Source organism: Myotis myotis, unplaced genomic scaffold (genome assembly GCF_014108235.1).
Source record: "Myotis myotis isolate mMyoMyo1 unplaced genomic scaffold, mMyoMyo1.p scaffold_m19_p_12, whole genome shotgun sequence".
NCBI lineage: Eukaryota > Metazoa > Chordata > Mammalia > Chiroptera > Vespertilionidae > Myotis > Myotis myotis.
In genome coordinates, this window is record NW_023416316.1 from 47,090,413 (window position 1) to 47,110,625 (window position 20,213).

Here is a 20,213-nt window from a genome sequence, read left to right on the forward strand (position 1 = left end):
AGTCTCACTCTTACTGGGAAGGCATAAATTTAAAAGCATCCCACGAATTAAGGACGATATGTGGTAGAAATTACTATCAAGTTCTGAATGACCATAAACTAAATGGAAGCCCATAAAAGTAATGAGAGAAGATACAGTTCCCTTTTCTGTTTCCTTTTATTTCTTTTCTCTTCTTCTTCTTCTTCTTCTTCTTCTTCTTCTTCTTCTTCTTCTTCTTCTTCACTTTTTTTTATTGATTTCAGAGAGGAAGGGAGAGGGAGAGAGAGGTAGAAACATCAATGATGAGAATCATGGATTGGCTGCCTCCTGCACGCCCCCTACTGGGGATCAAGCCTGCAACCCAGGCATGTGCCCTTGATTGGAATCGAACCTGGGACCCTTCAGTCTGCAGGCCGAGGCTCTATCCACTGAGCCAAACCAGCTAGGGCTCCTTTTATTTCTTGAACAATCAAATCCAAAAGTCATTACATGGGGACCAAACAAGGTTGGTGCTAGGTTTATTCGAGCAGTTGCACTCTGGCCTCGTGCGTTCCTCCTTGGGCGACCTAACAGTTGCGACTTCAGGGCCTGCTCCTGGTCACAGCTGCAGGCAAGGGCATCCTCCCGGGTTCTCACTTGAGGTTTAGTTGTCCTCGGGATGAGGGGCTGGCCCACAGTTACCTTGGAATGGGGTCAGGGACCTGGGGGTTGGGGAGCACCAGGCCGGAGTGTGTCAGGTGCCTGATGTTCCTGTCTTTGTCCAATGTCCCTTCTCCCAACCTGGGAAGAAGGGCTGCTCTGGGTCCGAGGGAGCTGTTCCTGGAAGCACGATAGTGGAGCCTGCCCCAGGTGCAGGCAGCACCCATGGTCTCTAGCCAGACTGAGCACACAGAAAAGGCATTCATTGTTGTTGTTGTTCTTAATCCTCACCTGAGGATATTTTTTCCATTAACTGTTTAGAGAGATTAGAGGGAAGGGAGGAGGGGGAGAGAAAGAGAGAGAGAGAAACATCAATGTGAAAGAGACACACCCATTGGTTGCCTCCCATACACACCCCAACCTGGCAGGGGATGGAGCAACTGAGGTACAAGCCCTCAACCAGGAATCCAACCCTCAATTCTTCGGTCCTTGGGCCTAGGCTTCAACCACTGAGCCAGGGCCAGAGAAGGCATTTTGCAAGCTCTGGGCAGCCTGAGTGATAATGGCAGAAGGTGAGAGCCTCACCTGGGTGGCTAAGGTGAGAGTAGCCAGCTGGGGGCAGGTTCCACGGGTCACAGAACACACCTTTCATGACCAAGGAGCAGATCCGGTTTAGCTTGTTCAGGAAGGGCAGCCGGGAGGGGGGCGGGGAGCCATCCAGCCAGAGGCCTCACCCCTCGGGACAGGTCCTGGCCCACAATGCTGGACTGGACAGGCTGCCAGCACCAGCCTTAGAATGGGAGGGATGAGCAAGGGGCTGGCTTTGCCTGTCTGCTCACAGCAGAGAGAGCACATCCTCCAGATCCCAGAGAGGCAGATCTGCTTCCTCCTGACCCAACAGAGAATTGTGGGGGGCGATGCGTCTGCTTGGAAAGGATCCCACCATTGGGGGGAAGGAGGGAGGCCCTGCCTTTCTTTCTATTCCTCAGTCAGTCTAGAGAGGGTGGCCCTGTGAGATGGGGGATCCTCGGGAGAAATCCCCTTCTCTCTGCCCCTCTGCTCAAGACCGGGAAAAAGCTGTGGCCAGACTTTTCCTGCTCTGGAGGCTGTAGAAGATATCTCAACAGGCCAAGGTCAAAGCTGCTCTGGCTGGGTCCCTGGTGCCAGGAGGCTTGGGTTCTCCCTGGGAGAGCTGGGTTTAAGGGGAGGGGTCCGGGAGCCTGCTCTCTGGTGCTGTTAGCACAGGACTGGTTCCTCCTCCTCCTTAGATGGTTAGATCTAACATAGAACTGTTTTCAATTCCTCAGATTTACTGTTTTCTCATACCTCTTCTCAGAACTGGTGCCAAATTGTTTAAAACAAGAAGTTGGATATGATCCATGATTCAGTCCTTTCCCTACCCCTTCAGATCAAATTCATTAGCAAGTCCTATCATTTCTATTTCTTATATCTCTAATATGACCACTTCCCTCTCTACTGCCACCACAGTAATCCAGAACATCCTCATCTGCTGCCCAGACAACGATCTCCCCACTTCCTCTTTTAGGCCCCCCCGCCCAATTTACACACCACTCACCAACCAGTAGACTCTCCCTGTGGTTTTGGGGCACAGCACCCTGGTTATTTCCTTCATTGTACTTGTCACAAGTTACATGTTAATTTTGTTCCCTTGATTGTCTGTCTCCCCCACTAGATGGTGGCACCACGGTCAGGGAATCCTGTCTGTTAAGTGCATCATCGTATACTTCCTCCCTACACAGTGCCTGGCCAGGGTAGATAACTAAACAGCTATTAGATGAATAGCATTAGACCAAAGAGTTTAGGTTTGAGTCAGTAAGCAACGAGGAGCTCCCACACATTTAATAAAAAGGACTGATAAAACATAAGGACACATTGGGGGAGGGGAGACATGGAGGCAGCTGGGTGGACATTAATTAAAGTCTTCCTTATTAGTATCTTCCCAGTCGATGGGACAGAAGGTAGTGGGTGGCATAAATTCATGTGGAAGGGATGAGAATCCTAGAGAGATTCTAAAGAAGCAATTGTTAGCTTCTTGAATATGTCAGGAAGAGGCACTGATGTTGTAAGTCTGGTGAACGAGAAAAGTAACATTACTTCATCTCTTTAAAAAGGAATTGCTCTGCCCTGGCCAGTGTGGTTGGGCGTCGCCCCATGCACCGAGAGGTCACTGGGTTCCATTCCAGGTCAGTGAACATGCCCTGTTTTGGGGACTCCATTGCTGGTAGGGGACATGCAGGAGGCAGCCAATTGATGTTGAACTTTCACATCGATGTTTCTCTCTCTCTCCCTCTCAACTCTCTCTGAAAATCAATTAAAAATTTTAAAAAATATTTTAAAAATAGAATTGCTCAACATTTTATTTATTTTTTTATAAGTAGACATTTCTTTTTTAAAAAAATATATTTTTATTGATTTCAAAGAGGAAGGGAGAGGAAGAGAGAGATAGAAACATCAATGATGAGAGGGAATCATGGATTGGCTGCCTCCTGCATGTTGGGCTGAGCCCACAACCCAGGCATGTACCCTTGACCAGAATCGAACCTGGGACCCTTGGGTCCGCAGGCTGACGCTCTATCCACTGAGCCAAACCAGCTAGGGTTGCTCAACATTTTAGACATGTTGAATTTAAAATGACATATATTGGCAATGGGCCACTGAAAACAGCCAAGCTGTTTTGACAATTTGGTTAGCCATGAAATAGTCACAGGGTTTATTATTCTTGATTTCCTTATCTGTAAAGTCATGGAATTGAAATAAACTCTATAATTGTAGCAGGAAATAAAGAGCTAAAGCTTTAAAATTCTAAATCCTGTTAAACAAACAAATTTTAATGACACAGCCAAACAATTTTGTTACATCAAACATGACCATTAACAAGTATGCCATTATCTGTTGACTAGACAAATATTTTAATTATAGAGTACCTGTCAGAGCTGATTGACTTTCTACTTATGTATATTTTTCTGTGTTTTCTAAATTTTCTGTGGCAGCATGTATTTTTTTACAATTGAAAAAAAAGTAGGACACATTTTTTAAACAAGAAAATAAAAGACTCACTGTGTTAACTTTTGAATGAATACCTTTGGGGTAACCACTTGCCTTTACACACCAAACATGTGTAAGCATAGAAGTTACTGAATGTTCCCAGAAATCACTGGAAATTTCCCTCCAAGAAATACACACATGTTGATGTTTCTTGGAATTTCTTACAGCTGGTTTCCCTTCTCTGGTTTCAGACTGTCTTGGTCCCAAAAATCACTGGGTTGCAATTATACAATAAGTCCATTGTTCCAGTACTTCTCCCTGAAGGCAAAACTCAGGGATTTGTCTTTTTTTGTTGTTGTTATTATAGTTCCTGACCTAACTATTAGCTATTCTTCTCAAGGTGGTTTTGATCTCTTAGAGGACTGTCACATCAAAAATGTCTTTTATAGGTTTAATTTTTACTAAGGTACGGCTTTCATTCCAGTGGCAACCAGCTTGGGAAGGGAGTGGTGGTGGGTGGGGAGAATATGGCAGGGGGAGGGTAGAAACTAGTGCATGCCAAATTCAATCTTCTTGGTTATTAGACTAAAGAATGGCCCAAAGGTGAGTGACTGGGAAAGATAATGGTCTGGAAATAATGACATTAAGGAATAGTGCAAAAACAGTATATTTCACCAAGAGTAGAAGGTAGTGGTATGCTACGTCTTTGTAGCAAGAGAGATTAAATTTACTCATAGAATCAATGCATTTCAATAAGAGAGAGAAAGAAGTCAACTTGGTATACAAAGAACTTTTAAAAAATTAGAGATATTGGAAAATGGAGCATGCTGCATAAACAGTTGACATAAGCTATCCCTCTATGTGGGTTTTCAAGAAGCTTCTGGAAGACTACTCTCTGGGAATGGCACAAGGGCTGTGCGTTGGATAGAGCATTGAACTTGCTCATCTCGAAGATCCTATCAAGCTCTGAAAACCAATGATTCCATGAATAATTAATTGCTTAATTAGTCTATAAACTGCTATTTATCCCACAGGTGATATACATTGTTCTTTTAGTTACATAATCATTTGGCACTTCTGTGTGATTTTGGAGGTACATTTTTCCAATCTCTTCAACTGCATTGAAACCTTGGGTCTCCATAATATAGAGCCACATTAGATTCTTTAATGTTATAGTCAGGACAAGCTGGGTTATGTTACAATAACAAGCAATCCCCAAATCTCAGTAGCTTAAAACAGCAACACAGGTCTATTTCTCACTCAGCTCACGTTCACGGTGGATTGACTATTGCATCATATTTGTCTTCACTACAGGATCCAGGCTGATGGAGCACCTATAACTGGAAAAATGCTGGTCACCATGGCAAAGGAAAAGAGGAGCTTCTGCTTGAAAGTGACACTGCCCAGGGTCAGATGCATTGTTTTAAGGAGCAAATCAAAATGACTGATAATGTAAAGAGCATATAACTTATCATTTTAAAGCACTTAGACGTGGATAGAACTTTTAAATGCTTCACTGGAATTGGAACAGTTTATTCTTTGTTCTCTTTGTTCTCAGAGCACAGAAGGTTATAGGCCTCAGAGTTAAGATCTAGTTCTTACTCAATGGTTAAGGAAAGGCAGCTAACAAGATGGAAACTAACAAGAATCCATGTATCATTATGGGGTTAGTTTCCCAATACAGAGCTTTATAACAGGTATTGATTCCAAATCTATAGCAGTATTGTAGGTCTCATCCTTGGGGTAGCTGGACAGAGTCTTGGGGTGGTGAAACTCCGGAGCCTATTGTCTTTGGTAAGGACTAGCCTCACTCTTCTACTCCTGAATGCTATTGCTAATAATAATTACAAATATTATTATTTTATATGTGCTGGCAAGAAACACTGGCTAGAGCAATGGTTACTATATTCTGGAGACTAATACTAGGCAATGAGCATGTCTTTACCAACCTAGTAAAGTGAGAAAAATAAGTAATGTTTAATGAGTGCAATTGACTGGATGTTTATGTTCCCTCAAAATTCATATGTTGAAATCTTGACCTAATGTGATAGTACTTGAAGACTTTGGGGGGTAATTAGGTCAAAAGTGTGGAGCCCTCAAGAATGAGATCAGGGTTGAAACTAAGATGGCGGCATAGATAAACACCGGGAAATTGCTGCTTCCCACAACAATCGATAAATGCATCAAAAACACAAGGTGGACATCATCCAGAACTACAGGAGGGCTGGCTGAGTGTAAATTCTACAACTAGAAGGAAAGAAAAGCACACTGAGAGCGGGAGGAGCTGCGGAGGTGGAGTGCAGAGGTAGGGGGCTCTTGTGCGGAAAGGGTCTGGCACCTGAGGACGCGGCTGTCTTTTTGAATCCGGAGGGAGACACAAGCTCCCGACAGCTCTGAAATCCGGTTCCGGGAAGTCTCTGGGGACCCAGGACTCATACGGGGAGAAACTGGACTGTCTGGCAGCGGGCGAGTTTGAGAGCGGCTTTCCCTCAGAGGTGCTTGCAGCCATTGCCAGGACACTGGGACTCGCGACTCCTTAGGGCGGGGCTAAGGATCCGCCATAGCTGCCTTCTCCGCCCTTTGATTCCTTGAGACCCTGCCCCGCCCAGGCTGCGGCAGAGGCTTTTGCATATGAATGCCCCGGCCATTTGCAACCTGTAATTACCTAACCGCAGCCTGGCCAGATAGACCCAGAGCTTCCAAGAGAAGGCCCAAGGCCCCACAGCGGCTTGCATTGCTACACAGCTGAGCATCATCAGGGCTCTTCCAAACTCCAAAAAAAAGGAAGGGGAATCTGCAGTTCTCTTCGTAGTTCCTGCTGTGTAACCTCAGGCAGAGGCTAAATTAGCACCTCCTTAGATCCAAGAGCCACTGTACCCAGTGGTCAGAGGGGGACCATCCAGATCACAACTCCTCAGATCCATAAGGGACACACTCAGAGTGTGCAGTCTCAGTGAGCACCAAAGCCCCAATGAAGCAAGTCTTGCCCCAGAAGGGTGTCTCCAGCACAGAAGTTCTCCCACTGCAGACACAGCTGATTCTCGCTGCCAATTGCCCTGGAGGTCAATTCCTCCCAGTGATCCTACAACAACCAAGGCATAGCTACAACAAGACTGTGCACAAAGCCCACGAGGGGGTGCACCAAGAGTGTCCACCTCAGGTAACTGGGGAGGCTGAGCCACTGGGCCCTACAGGACACCTAGCACACAAAGCCACTCTATCAACACAGGGAAGCAGCCAAAATGCGGAGACAAAGAAACAGGTCACAAATGGCAGAAATGGAGGAAAGCAAACGACTGGATATAGAGTTCAAGGCCACGTTTATAAGGTTTTTCAAGAATTTTATGGAAACCGCCGATAAACTTAATGAGTCCCTCAATAAGTATAGTGAGACCATGGAGGACATGAAAAAGGACCAACTAGAAATTAAGCATACACTGACTGAAATAAAGAATAATCTATGGAGATCCAACAGCAGACAAGAGGATCCCAAAAATCAAGTCAAAGATTTGAAATACAAAGAAACAAAAAATACCCAACTGAAAAAGAAAAAAGAAAAGAGATTCCAAAAATATGAAGATAGTGTAAGGAGCCTCTGGGACAACTTCAAGCATACCAACATCAGAATTATAGGGGTACCAGAAGAAGAGAGAGGGCAAGATATTGAAAACCTTTTTGAAGAAATAATGACAGAAAACTTCCCCCACCTGGTGAAAGAAATAGACTTCCAAGTCCAGGAAGCGCAGAGAACCCCAAACAAAAGGAATCCAAAGAGGACCACACCAAGACACATCATAATTAAAATGCCAAGAGCAAAAGACAAAGAGAGAATCTTAAAAGCAGCAAGAGAAAGACAGTCAGTTACCTACAAGGGAGTACCCATACGACTGTCAGCTGATTTCTCAACAGAAACCATGCAGCCAGAAGGGAGTGGCAAGAAATATTCAAAGTGATGAATAGCATGAACCTGCAACCAAGATTACTTTATCCAGCAAAGCTATCATTCAGAATAGAAGGTCAGAGAAAGAGCTTCATGGATAAGAAAAAGCTAAAGGAGTTCATCACCACCAAACCAGCATTATATGAAATGCTGAAAGGTATTCTTTAAGAAGAGGAAGAAGAAAAAGGAACTCTTACCATTTGCCACAGCATGGATGGAACTGGAGAGCGGATAAATACCACATGATCTCACTCAAATTTGTGGAATATAATGAACAACATAAACTGATGAACAAGGACTGATCCAGAGACGGAGAGGCATTGATTGGACTGTCGGACTTGGAGGGAGGGTAGGGGAGGGTGGGGGTAAGGGGGAAAGATCAACCAAAGGACTTACATGCAGGCATATAGGCCTAACCAATGGACACGGACAACGGGGGGGGGGGGGGGGTGAGGGCATGAGCGATGAGCGGGGGGGGGTAGAGGGTAACGTGGGGTCAAGGACACATATGTAATATCTTTTTTTTTTTTAAATATATTTTATTGATTTTTTTTACAGAGAGAAAGGGAGAGAGAGATAGAGAGAAACATCGATGGGAGAGAAACATCGATCAGCCGCCTCCTGCACATCCCCCACTGGGGATGTGCCCGCAACCCAGGCACACACCCCTGACCGGAATCGAACCTGGGACCCCTCAGTCCGCAGGCCGACGCTCTATCCACTGAGCCAAACCGGTTTCGGCACATATGTAATATCTTAATCAATAAAAATATATTTAAAAAAAAAAAAACCTGAAAAAAAAAAAAAAAAAGAATGAGATCAGTGCCCTTTTAAGAAGAGGCCTAATGGCCATCTGTAAACCAGGAAGAATGTACTTACCAAGAACCCAATCATGCTGGCATCTTCATCCCACACTTCAAGCCTCCAGAATGTGAGAAATAAATATTGGTTGTTTAAGCCACTCAATTTGTGGTAATGTGTTAGAGCAGCCCAGAATAAGACAGTGAGTAATGTTTGCATAAAACTTTTTAATTCAAAAGGCTGTACTTGATTTTGAAATTATATCCTTACTGTTTTTGAGAGAAAAGAAATTTTTTGTAAATTAAAAATACACCAAAATACTGCTTATTACCTATCAGATTGACAAAAATTCAAAAACTAAACATTAATAGCCCGGCCAGTATGGCTCAGTGGTTAAGCATCAACCTATGAACCAGAAGGTCAAGGTTCAATTCCCTGTCAGGCACATGCCTGGGTTGAGGCTTGAGCCCCAGTGGGGCTGTGAAGACGGCAGCTCTAATTCTCTCTCATCATTGATGTTTCTATAACTCTCTCTCCATCTCCCTTCTTCTCTGAAATCAAAATATAAATATATATATATTAAGTTTAACCAAATAATCTTTTGGTGAGGCTGTAGACTGACAGTACTTTTATATGTTGCAGGTGGGAATGTAAAATAATATGATTTGCATGAAAAAGAATTTAGCAATATCTAGAAAAATTATATATGTTTTTACACTTTGACTCAACCATCCTGCTGTTAGAAATGTCTCCCCAAGTTATACTGGCAAAATAGATATGAGATGAGCTGTTAATTGCTCTAGTGTCATGGTAACAAGACACTGGAGATGCCCATTTTTCAGTGGGCTGTTGAACAAGAAGTGGCCCACCCACACAAAGGAAGCTGTAAAGAAAATAAGAAATAACTGTGAGTACTGCTATGGAGTGAATGCTAGGATGTGTGTTTGTCTGCTGAAAATCAACATGAGGAAAATTGTGTGTAGCACGTTACTACTTATCTAAGAAAGCTGAAGGGGGAGGGGATAAAATTACAGATAGATGCATATATTTTTAAAAAGGCGAACCCAAAACTAAAAAAAGCCATCCTCTATAGGAGAGAGCCATCAGGGTAGAGAGGACAGGGAGAGTAGCTACATTTTTTCTCTATATACTTTGTTTGGTAAATATGTCTTATTTTTTAAATTTTACATAATTATGAAATAAAGTTAAATTAAAAAATAAATCCCTGAACATTAGAATCAAAATGAAACAAATGAGTCTAACTCTATACTGAGTAGATGCCATAACCACAGAGAGAGGAACTATTTCAAGTACTTAAAAAAAAAACACCAGTAACTTCACTATATATTCTTTATGGAGTATACCCAAATAACAAAAAATATTATAAACTTTTTAGACTGTAATCATATTGTTGGTGGTAGAGGCAGTATTGTTGATCTAAAACTGTTTCTTGTGTGTGTTTTCTAGGATAAAGCAATTGGGCAATTATATTGAGGTATTTGGGAACCAAGATTTTTGCTATGGGAACAAAGATATACAAATGTAAGAACAGCGAGGTTCATTTAAATACCTTGAATCCTACCCTAGCCGGTTTGGCTCAGTGGACATTGGTTGCAGGTTCAATTCCCAGCCCTGGTGTGTGGGAGGCAACCCATGGACATGTTTCTCTCTCTCTCTCTCTCTCTCTCTCTCTCTCTCTCTCTCTCTCTCTCTCTCTCTCTTCCCTTCACCCCCTCCCTCCTAAAAATCAATGGAAAAATATCCTTGGGTGAGAATTAACAACAACAACAAAAACACCTTGAATCCTGAATTTGAATTGGAAGTACAACTATGAACTCACAGTATATTTTGTTGTTATTTTTTTGTGTTTTTTCCCCACAGTATATTTTATCTTAAATAAAGAAAAAAGTATTTTCCTGCTTTATCTATTGAAAAAGCCTAGAAACAAGAACAAAATAGCAAAGAGTACCCAGATTATGGCATCTAATTACCACTTCCCACTAAAAGAAATCAGAGCTTCTTGGAAAAATGGCTGGTTCCATATTTGAAACAGAAAACATACAAGTTGAGCCTGGAACATCATGACATCCAAGAAAACAAGAAAGTTATCAAGGAATCCTTAAGTCATGCAAAAAGGCTGAGCAATCCAAGAGAAAGAATGACCTAGTCTCAGAAGTCATCCTGTCATATCTGCCATATTGTATTCACTAGAAGTGAGTCACTAAGTCCAACCCACACTCAAGGGAAGGGAAATTAGGATCCACCCATTGACGGGAGTTTCGAAAAATTGGTGGACATATCCTAAAACCACCACAATTGGTCTCCTTTTTTTCTTTTGCTTTTATCTGCTTATGGCATCCTAAAGTGATAGAAACTCTAGTCTCAGAAATTTATCCTAATATAAAAAAGACTGCAGTCAGTTTTCAATATGTTGGGGGACCGTAACCTACATTTTTCTCATGAGATTAAGGTGTCTCCTTACTTATTATCAGGAGAGTCAAACTAAAAGGAATATATATATATATATATATATATATATATATATATATATACACACACACACACACACATATGGCTAATATGCTAAGTGTCTGACCGTGTGACCAGTTGCTATGACATGCACTGACCACCAGGGGGTATATGCTCAACACAGGAGCTGCCATGATGTGCACTGGCCATTTACAGAGAAACAGCACCACGGACCTGGGGCCTACAAAGCAACACTCAACTTCCCCCAAGTGGGACACAGGCCCTGCCAAAACCCTGGAGTGACACCCCACCAAATTGCAGCTGATGCTGCCAAGACCCCATGGCACAAAATGCCGCCCACAGCCCAACCCAGCCCAGCCCAGCCCAGCCCAGAAAGGGTTGTTGTGGGCGCCGGGTAATGACGTCATGTAGCAACGCCCGGCTTCCTCTCCCTAGCGACAACTAGCCTCCTTGCAGTTTCTTCAGCCCAGGAACACGACTTGCTTTATAGCCACGTGCAAACATTTCACACTTTAATCAAATGTCTGTGAAGTGTTTCCCCGTGCCTCATCTCATTTGATCCTCACAGAATTCCTGGAGTAGGTAGATAAGAGACTTGGTGGAACCCTATTTTCTTTTCATTAGCCAGAAAATGGAGATTTAGAAAGTTTAGAAACTTGACCCGACTGAAAAGAAGTAAGAAATGGTGGACCTTGAAAATGACTTCAGGTTTTCTCACTGCGCAGAATATAGTCAAACACTACTGCAGTTAAGAATTTCACCCTTTGTTCTCCCTGCGTGATCTACAATAATAATCTGCTTCCTATTGATATTTACTGCTGTGTTGCTGACAATTACCTGAAAGAGAAGTTGGGGTACTTCTCTGGGCTGGAAAACGTTTAACTACATCACAAAGCAGGTCTAATTAAGGAAGTTTATTCTATATATATAAAAAACTAAGTTGACCTGTGCATGCGCGATACATATAAAGCTCTTGCTGGCGCCAATTGCACGTGTGTGTTTCGATCTGTCATTGTCAATCATGAATTTGGTTGACACTTCTATTATAGAGAAAGGGCCAATAGCGATATTAAAATATTTCTTCTAATTAATTTCCTTTCAATGTGCACAAATTTGTGCACCGGGCCACTAGTAGTATATAAAATAAATTATTTTTAAAGGTGAAAATAATATATTGAAACAATTTGAGAAAAACAGAAGGATAAAGATTTTTAGGTAAGAAAATACTGAAGGAGCCTGGCCAGTGTGGCTCATTGGTTGAGTGGCGACCCAAGAACCAGGAGGTCATGGTTCGATTCCCAGTCAGGGCACATGCCAGGTTGTGGGCTTGATCCCCAGTGAAGGGTGTGCAGAAGGCAACCAATCGATGATTCTCTCTCATTGATGTTTCCATCTCTCTCTCTCCTTCTCCCTTCCTCTCTGAAATCAATAAAAACATATTTTAAAAAGAAAGAAAATACTGCAGGGTAGGGTAAATTCTGAAGGGTAAATTCATTTGTAGTATCACTAAAAATTCTCAGTGGGATTAAAGGAGAGCAAATGTACAGGATTGTTACAAGTAAATGAACAAAGGCCAACTCTTAGCTTCTTGTCTCCCAAATATCCCCAGGCTCATCATAATCAGAAATACTCATAGTAGGCTGGACATAATCCCATAGCTTCCTTGACCGGAAATCATATCTTGTGCAAAACACATGATATAAGCTTAACAAAAACACTGTTTCCTCCTCATCTCTCAGACATCGACCTGGTCTTGTAGCAACTCTCGGATGCACTGTATCTCTTTTTTTGCATGTCTTTTTCCTCCATCATCTTATCTAATAATCTAATAAAAGAGAAATATATAAATTGACCGTTTCTTCACAATGCCCCACAGCTAATCAGGAGCGAGTATGCAAATCAATCCAACAAAGATGGTGGCAGGCCCGCCCCCTGGCCACTCTGGGCCTCTGAGCAGTGCGCCTCCTCAGGGCCTCCCTGCTGCGCTCCACATTTGTCAACCATCCTTGCAGCCTCCCTGTGGCCCAGCCCCCCAGCCTCAGAGGCAACCCTCTGGTGCCTGAGGTCGTAGCTCCGTGTCTGGCATCTCCCTTTACCCCACCCCTGCCCCACTGCTCTGGTAAACAAAACCCTAGTGTTGGAGCAGCCCCACGGGCTCAGATGTGTGCGGGAGCTCGCTGGGTGCACAGTGAGCACGCCCGGGAGCCCTGGGCCAGCCAAGGGGCAATGGTGGTGGCTGTGGTGACAGCAGTAGTTGGCTCAGCTTTGTTTTGAATAGATGAAAGAGGCCACCTACGCAGTAACCCAAATTATCAGATCTCCCTCCTCCCTATCTCGCCAAATCAAGAGGGGAGGGGTGATGGGCGTGGAGGGAGGGAGGGTGGGCAGGAGGTGGAGGGTGAAGGAGGAAGAGGATGACGAAGGGGGCCAGTTGCATCCCACTTTCACAATGGGAAAGTGAAATGTACCCAACCTCTCTAGTCCTCCCTGCCTCCTCCACTACCTCACAGGCTGCTGGGGTGAGCCCACCACGTGCCGGCAGCCGGGGGAAGGAAGGCCTATTCTTGCATGAATCTTCATGCATTGGGCTTCTAGTATCAAATAATCTGAGTAGTTCTTGGACTCTGTGTAGCATGGTCACATGGGGTGTTTATTTAAAGACACATTTCTAGAGACTACCACACACCTACCAAATCAGAAAATCTTGGATTGTAGCCCAGGAATATGTATCTTTAAAAAGATCCACAGCGTGAATTTTTTTGTATGATAAAGCTCCAGAACTACTGGATTAGACTGTGAACATCCTGAGAACAAGGTCTGAGTCTTACTTATCTTTGCATTCTTAGCCTCTCACCATGTATCCTTGTACCTTTACTGGCAGAACCAGCCTTAGCACTTTAGAAAGTGTTAGATAAATGTCTGTGGAATTGAATTGAGTTGGAAAAATATGCACATATTATGGAGGTTTAACTCCACAAAGTCATGATGTGATGAGATTCTTTGGCCTTGTATGGGTTTGATAAGGTGGTCATGTATTCTTTTTGCCTGTATAGCATCTGTTATCTCTTGTAATAATAAAACTTAATTTTTCATTATGAGAGCCACTCCTCTCTTATGCTCCATTCTTTTTTTAAATTTTTTTTTTATTGCATGTTTTATTACATGTTTATAGAGGAAAAGAGAGGGAGAGAAAGATAGAAACATTGATTGGCTGCCTTCTGCATGCCCCCTACTGGGGATCAAGCCCACAACTGGGCATGTGCTTTGACATGGAATTGAACCAGTGCATGGGGGAAGAGGGGAAGGGTAACACTCAGTCCACTGAGCCACACCAGCCAGGCACATGCTCCATTCTTGTAGTATGAGAGGCACTGATACTACTTTCTCTGCAAAGGAGGTGAATATGTGACACAGGTTTGGCCAATCAGAGCACACATTCTCCCAGATTACTGCCATTGGTCCAGAAATGGATGGGTGACCCAATGAGAGCTCAGCCCCAGATTTATTGGTGCTGTTAGGAAAGAGGTGGCTTCTTCATTCTGGGTTTGCTAAGCTGGTGGAACACGAATCTGGATTTTCTAATGACCAACTGCGACACCACCTAATCTACTTTTTGTCTCTCTAGGTTTGCCTATTTTGGACACTTCATATAAATAGAATTGTACAACATGTGGATATTTTCGGATGACTCCTTTCACTTAGCACAATGTCTTTAGGGTTTTTCATGATGCAGCGTGGAAAAGCTGGCACTCTCACTGTGTGTGGTCTCTCTGCGCCATTGCTCTTTATTGCCGAACGATATTCCCCTGTACAGATATACTCCATTTTGTTTATCCATTCGTCAGTTAATGGGCATTCGGATACTCCTTGACTGCACATGGGTCAGTAAATTCTTTTTTCTGGTTAAGTATTTTAAAACAGTGAAAGGTTTGTAACACAGATAGCCTAAATCAAATATTGAAACATGATTTGATGAGTGACGAGTGTGATTTGATGGAGACAATTAATAAACTATGGAAATTTAAGGCAGGGCTAGAAAACCAGAAATGTAGCATTTATGTAAGAATGCTGCATTTGTGTATTCGGCTTCAATTCACATTTGAAGTTTCATAATTACAAATCAATGTTTCATAACAATGATATGATGGCTTTAAGGTCGGCAGCTGGTGCCTTTAAAATTCGGCTCTGAGTGTTTATCACCTGCTGATTGTCTGTCACCTGCTGATTGTCTACCTCTCTTTCACTTTCAGTCAGTGTAGATGTTTATGGTTGTCTGTAAAACAAGACTCCAGTTCCTCCCCCGGACCCTCTCCTAAAGGCTCTGAAACAAGGACACAAACTTCTTCAAATTTTATCAGCATTTTTATGGCTAACAATTATAGGAAAGCAGATGAAATATCACAATCAATGGGTCTCCAAGAGACAGTAAAGGTGGGGCCTTGAGAATCTTTCTCTACGGACTGGGAAGAATCAATTTCTCCTCTGGCCCCTAAATCCAAAGCCCCATTGCTGAGCCAAATATACTTTTATCTTCATTAAAATGGAAGTATCTGTGATTACAAGGCAAGGTATATACCATTTATCATTTAGTATGAAAAAGTATGAGCAGATTAAAAACATGTGCAAGGGGTAATCTCAAAAATAAAGAAAAGTAAAAAGAATTATATAAAAAAATCCCTTTGTATTCATAATACAACTCTTGAGCTAGTTGGGGTGAGGACCACATGAGATCATATATAGAAAAGCCTTTAGCATAGAGCCTTAATCGCAGTTGGCTTTCAATAATGAATTCTGCACCAGTCAAGTTTCAATCGAAGAAGCAGAACCTCTAAGTAGAGGTTTATTATAGGGATTTGTCCTTATGATAATTGTGGGGGCTGGTTTCATAGTCTATGCGGCTGTTGTCTTTGTGCCTGGTGACGGAGCCTAAAAGCTAGCAGAGTGAGCTAGAACCTGCACGTCTATCACTGCCTCCAAGCCTCCAACTTCAGCGATGTGAGTGACCAGCAGAAGATGGTGTTCTTTGTCATGGGGATAAGTGCATAGCTGGCCCAGCAGATGGAGTTGCTAAAGTAGGATCAGGAGTTAGAGGAGCTATGGGCCTGGGGGCCGCCTCATGCCAATAAGATCAGTATCAGATAAATACGTGAGCTACAAGAGAGCCTAGTACCCTGCAGTGACTTTTCAACATAAAAAATGTGGCTGTGACTTCACTTTTGCCCTCCAAATCTCATGCAAGATGTTTCTTGTGGCTTGCTAGTCCAGAATTATGCAGGGAAAGGAGTTCAGGGATATGTAGTTTCTGTTATCTATCACTGTGTAACAAACTGCCCCCAAACCCATAGCTTAAAACAGTAACAATCATTTATTTAGCTCAGGAAAATGCAATTTGGGCAGGGCTCAGTGAGGACAGTTTATCTGTGCTCATTGGACATCAACTAGGGTGGCTCTAGTTGGTAAGAGGCTGGCTGGGGACTGGAGTCATCCGAAGGCTAGCTACTCCCATGTCTGGTGGTTCATGCTAGCTGTCAGCTGGAACAGTTGGCAGCCTCATTTTGTGTGGTCTCTCTGACATGGCAGCTGCATGGTAGGCAGGCTTTTTATTGGAGATTCAGGATTCCAAAGATATATGACCCGATAGAGAGAATGAGAGAGAGAGAGAGAGAGAGAGAGAGAGAGAGAGAGAGAGAGAGAGAGGAGAGAGGGAAATAGACTTTCTATTCTGGTTCTGCCATTTATTAGCTATGTCACTTTAAGCAGGTCATTTATTCTCTCTGAACCTCAGTTCTCAAATTTTAAAAATCAGGACTTATTTTGGGTTGCCCAGAAGAAAACCTCGGGGCAATAACTGGAGTGAAAGTGGTTTATTTGGGAGTTAATCCCAGGAATTATCAGAAGGTTATCTGGGGCAGATACAGTGAAGGGAAGTATGTCAGTAATAGGCACTTAATTAAGCAAGTTACTCCTGTGGGCGACTAGTACTAAAGCCTCTGGGGAACCCTGGGAAACACTGTAGAATTTCAGAGCTGTCTCACCCAAGGATCGAGGGACCTGGGATCCTTATACATTAACTCCCATCAGTCATTGGTTAAGGCCTGGGGAGGGCTGCGTTAATTCCTCAGTACATTTGTTCTGCGAAGTTCCATGCAGGTGAGGAAAACTCCAGATAAAGGGATATAGGCATTGTTAGCAAAAAATTAAAGATTTCACTGAAAATAGTAAGAGCTGAAGGGATATGAATGAGGCACTGACAGGCTTTGCTACAGAGGATATTAGTTGTTTTTTTAAGGTGGTTGAGTTATTAAAGGTGAGAGGATATATATATAAAAAATCCTCTCCTGGTAGGATGGCTCCTCTCCTTGCTTTGGCATTCTCCCAGAGCAGGATTCAAGAGAGCCCTGGAGCACCCTACCCGGGGACCCCCTCCCCCTGCCATCATAGAGTTTTCTTTTTTTGGGGGGGGAGGGGTTGTTAATTTTCACCAGAGAATATTTTTTTCCCATCGATTTTTAGACAGCGGGAGAGGGAGACAGATAGAGAGAAACATCGATGCATCAATTGGTTGCTGTGAGAGAGACACCTCAATTGGTTGCCTCCTGCATGCCCTGATGGATTGAGCCTGCAACCCTTTAGTTTAGTACGCCGGTCCACACCCTATCCACTGAGCCAAACCAGCTAGGGCCCTGGAGCTTCCAACAGTCCCACATCCCCACTGTCAATTTCCTAAAAGGCAGTATGGAGAAACGGCAATCATTGGCATGGATTACCTCCCTTCCTCAATGGATTTAAGGGCTAATTATCTTAAATTCTACCTATATCTCTAATAACCGGTTACTAACCAGCTCAGACCATACGGTTGGTTCCTCATAACTGAGATTTATTCACATAAGGCTAGCTACCCTCCTTAATCTTTATTCAGGCTCTTACTCTTTCTAGACTCCCCCCCCTCCCACACCCCCCCATGTGTTCTAGAACTCATGATCTGGTGACATTGTCCAAGAATGACTGCAAACACACGTTATTATTATATTGGGCTCCTAAATTTGTGGTCATTTGATAGTTAACCATACATCTTTTAAAAAATATGTATTTTAAAAATTGATTTCAGAGAGGAAGGGAGAGGGAGAGATAGGAATATCAATGATGAGAATCATTGATTGGCTGCCTCCTGCACGCCCCCTACTGGGGATCGAGCCCACAACCCAGGCATGTACCCTTGACCAGAATGGAAAACGGGACCCTTCAGTCCCCAGGCCAAACCGACTAGGGTCCACACATCTTTGAAGGTTTTGGTACGATTTTGGTGTGCAGGATTAGGGGAGGCCAGGAAAGAGGGAAAAGCAGAGTGTGGGTGTGTGTTTGTGTGTGAAGTTATTACAACAATGCATTTTGAGGTGCGTGAGTTGGGAGGATCTGACTTGGCGCTGTGAATATAAGGGAAGAGACCGATGTGAAAGGGGCAAGCTTGGTGCCTCACACAAAAAATAAGCAATAGCCTGCTGTCCGAAGGCTGGAGTCCCAGTGCATGCTGCCACTGCCAGCTCTGCAATGCTCCTCGAGTCTTTCCCCGTGGGAAGGGCAGTCAGTACTCAGGGTTACAGCGGGGAGAGAGGGGACATGCCAGCAGCGTGCTCAGAACGGTGTTGCAGCAGGGTGCGCGCGCCAATCTTGTTTTCTCCTCTATTAAGAAAAAGGCGGGTTAGAGAATGCCGTCCACATCCCAGTAAGTAGTCAGGCTACGTAGCGGCATGCGGTAGGCCCGGAACCCCCGCCGCCCCCTCTCCTTGCTCCTACTCTGGGAGAGACCCCGCGCAGGCTGTGGGGGGGCCGAGCTCCCCAGCCTGAGCGACCAGGCGCCCCCACCCCGCGCTCCTCTCCGCTCTGTTGCCGGGGCTCGGGCACCGCCTAACTCTAGCGCGGGCCAATGGCGACGCGGCCCGGGCTCCGCCCAGCTCCAGAGCGAGCCAATGGCGACGCGGCGCGAGCACCGCCCTGACCGTGCGCGGGCCAATAGCGGCGTGGCCCGGAACGGGGCCGCCCTCAGCCCGGCGGGGAGGCGGGGAGGCGGGCGCCGGCTCCGCCCCGCTCCCCTCTGACCCGGTGTCTGGTTTCTCCGTCTTCCTGTTCCAAACCACGTGGACACGTGGGGGGCTGCGGGTCCGCGGGAGGGAACCCGGGTCGCCACCGCCGCTGTCGCCGCCGCCGGGGGTGCGACCCCTCGCCTGTCCGAAGTAGCCGCACCCCGGGCGCCCACGCCTGGCGCAGAGCGCGCACATGGCGACTCAGGCGCACTCCCTCAGCTACGCGGGCTGCAACTTCTTGCGCCAGCGTCTGGTTCTGTCGACTCTGAGCGGGCGCCCGGTCAAAATCCGAAAGATCCGGGCCAGAGACGACAACCCGGGCCTCCGAGGTAAATGGGGACTGGCAGCGCGGAGGGTGCGTGCGGGGGGTCCCGGGGAGACCGCGCTGATGTTCTGGGGGCCGGCGCGCGGGGAGCCTCAGGGTCCCGCGGGCGCTTTGGGGAGGGCGGGTGGCGGGTGGAGGGTCGCCCCCAGTCACGAACGCACCCGAGGCGGTGGGGAGGCGGGGTCGGGCCCGAGGGGTGAGCTGGGAGGGGTGAGCTCCGCCGTGCGCCGCGCTCCGCGTCTCCAGGGCGCTGGTTGTAAACAGGAACACGTTTTCCAGCATTACGTGTTGCAGCAAATCCCAGGGTTCGCTCCCTCGCTTGTCTTCAGTCCCTCTTGCTCTCTCCATACACGTCTCAAAGGAGAAAAACAGTTTGTTGGACCGAAGTGTGGTGACTGGGCAGATGTCAAGATGGAGGGGGATTTGGAGCGAAGAGCACCACCGGTTGGTTCCGTGCTCTGTCCCAAAACGGGTCTCAGTGGCAGCTGCCCCCTTGGACAGCGGCTGTCCCTGTCGCCATGATTTCTCGCCTGCCCTCACACCTTCCCCTGCCTGTGGATTAAAGAATCTTTGAAAATGCTGTTTGCTTTCCACGGTGGTGACGGTGATTGATGTGCGCAGGACAGGAGCTTTGAGATAAATTTTTAACAGTCAGGGGCCTAATTGCCTTGACTTGAGTAAAGTGTTGGTGACAAGCGCTAAACTACAGGCTTCCAAGCTCCCCTTTTTTTGCCCGACAAAAGTAGATAGATTAAAAGTAGGCCCCGTTTAAACACACATAGATTAAATGGCTCCGATTTTCAACTGGTCCCCTGGAGTAAGACGCATGCATTTTTTTAAAAGCTCCCGTGTGCTTATCCCAAATTGGGAGACTCCGTTGAAGAAAGAAAGGGAAAAGAACAAAAACACAACCAACCCTTGTCTGCAGATGGAAGGAGACGGTTTGTGGTTG

The 20,213-nt window shown here is 45.0% G+C and overlaps 1 protein-coding gene and 2 long non-coding RNA genes across 7 annotated transcripts in view; 2 read left to right on the forward strand and 1 right to left on the reverse strand.

Moving 5' to 3' along the window:
• Nucleotides 1–352: 352 nt before the first annotated feature.
• On the reverse strand, nt 353–2,335 carry LOC118667509. The gene is made up of 3 exons (XR_004971301.1): nt 2,195–2,335; nt 1,204–1,507; nt 353–931 (listed from the first exon to the last, which is right to left on the reverse strand). It is a non-coding gene; the product is annotated as an uncharacterized LOC118667509 (long non-coding RNA).
• Nucleotides 1,078–5,843, forward strand: LOC118667508. Its single transcript, XR_004971300.1, has 3 exons — nt 1,078–1,190; nt 2,751–2,822; nt 4,939–5,843. It is a non-coding gene; the product is annotated as an uncharacterized LOC118667508 (long non-coding RNA).
• Nucleotides 5,844–18,963: 13,120 nt separating this feature from the next.
• RCL1 (RNA terminal phosphate cyclase like 1) overlaps nt 18,964–20,213 on the forward strand; it is a 60,029-nt gene continuing 58,779 nt past the window's right edge. For 2 of the 5 annotated variants that reach the window (XM_036331039.1, XM_036331042.1), the window contains exon 1: nt 18,964–19,265. In XM_036331039.1, the coding sequence (XP_036186932.1) occupies nt 19,130–19,265 (136 nt within the window). In that variant the 5' untranslated portion in view covers nt 18,964–19,129. The remainder of the gene's footprint in view (nt 19,266–20,213) is intronic. The other 3 variants (XM_036331038.1, XM_036331041.1, XM_036331045.1) reach the window with 3 other exon arrangements.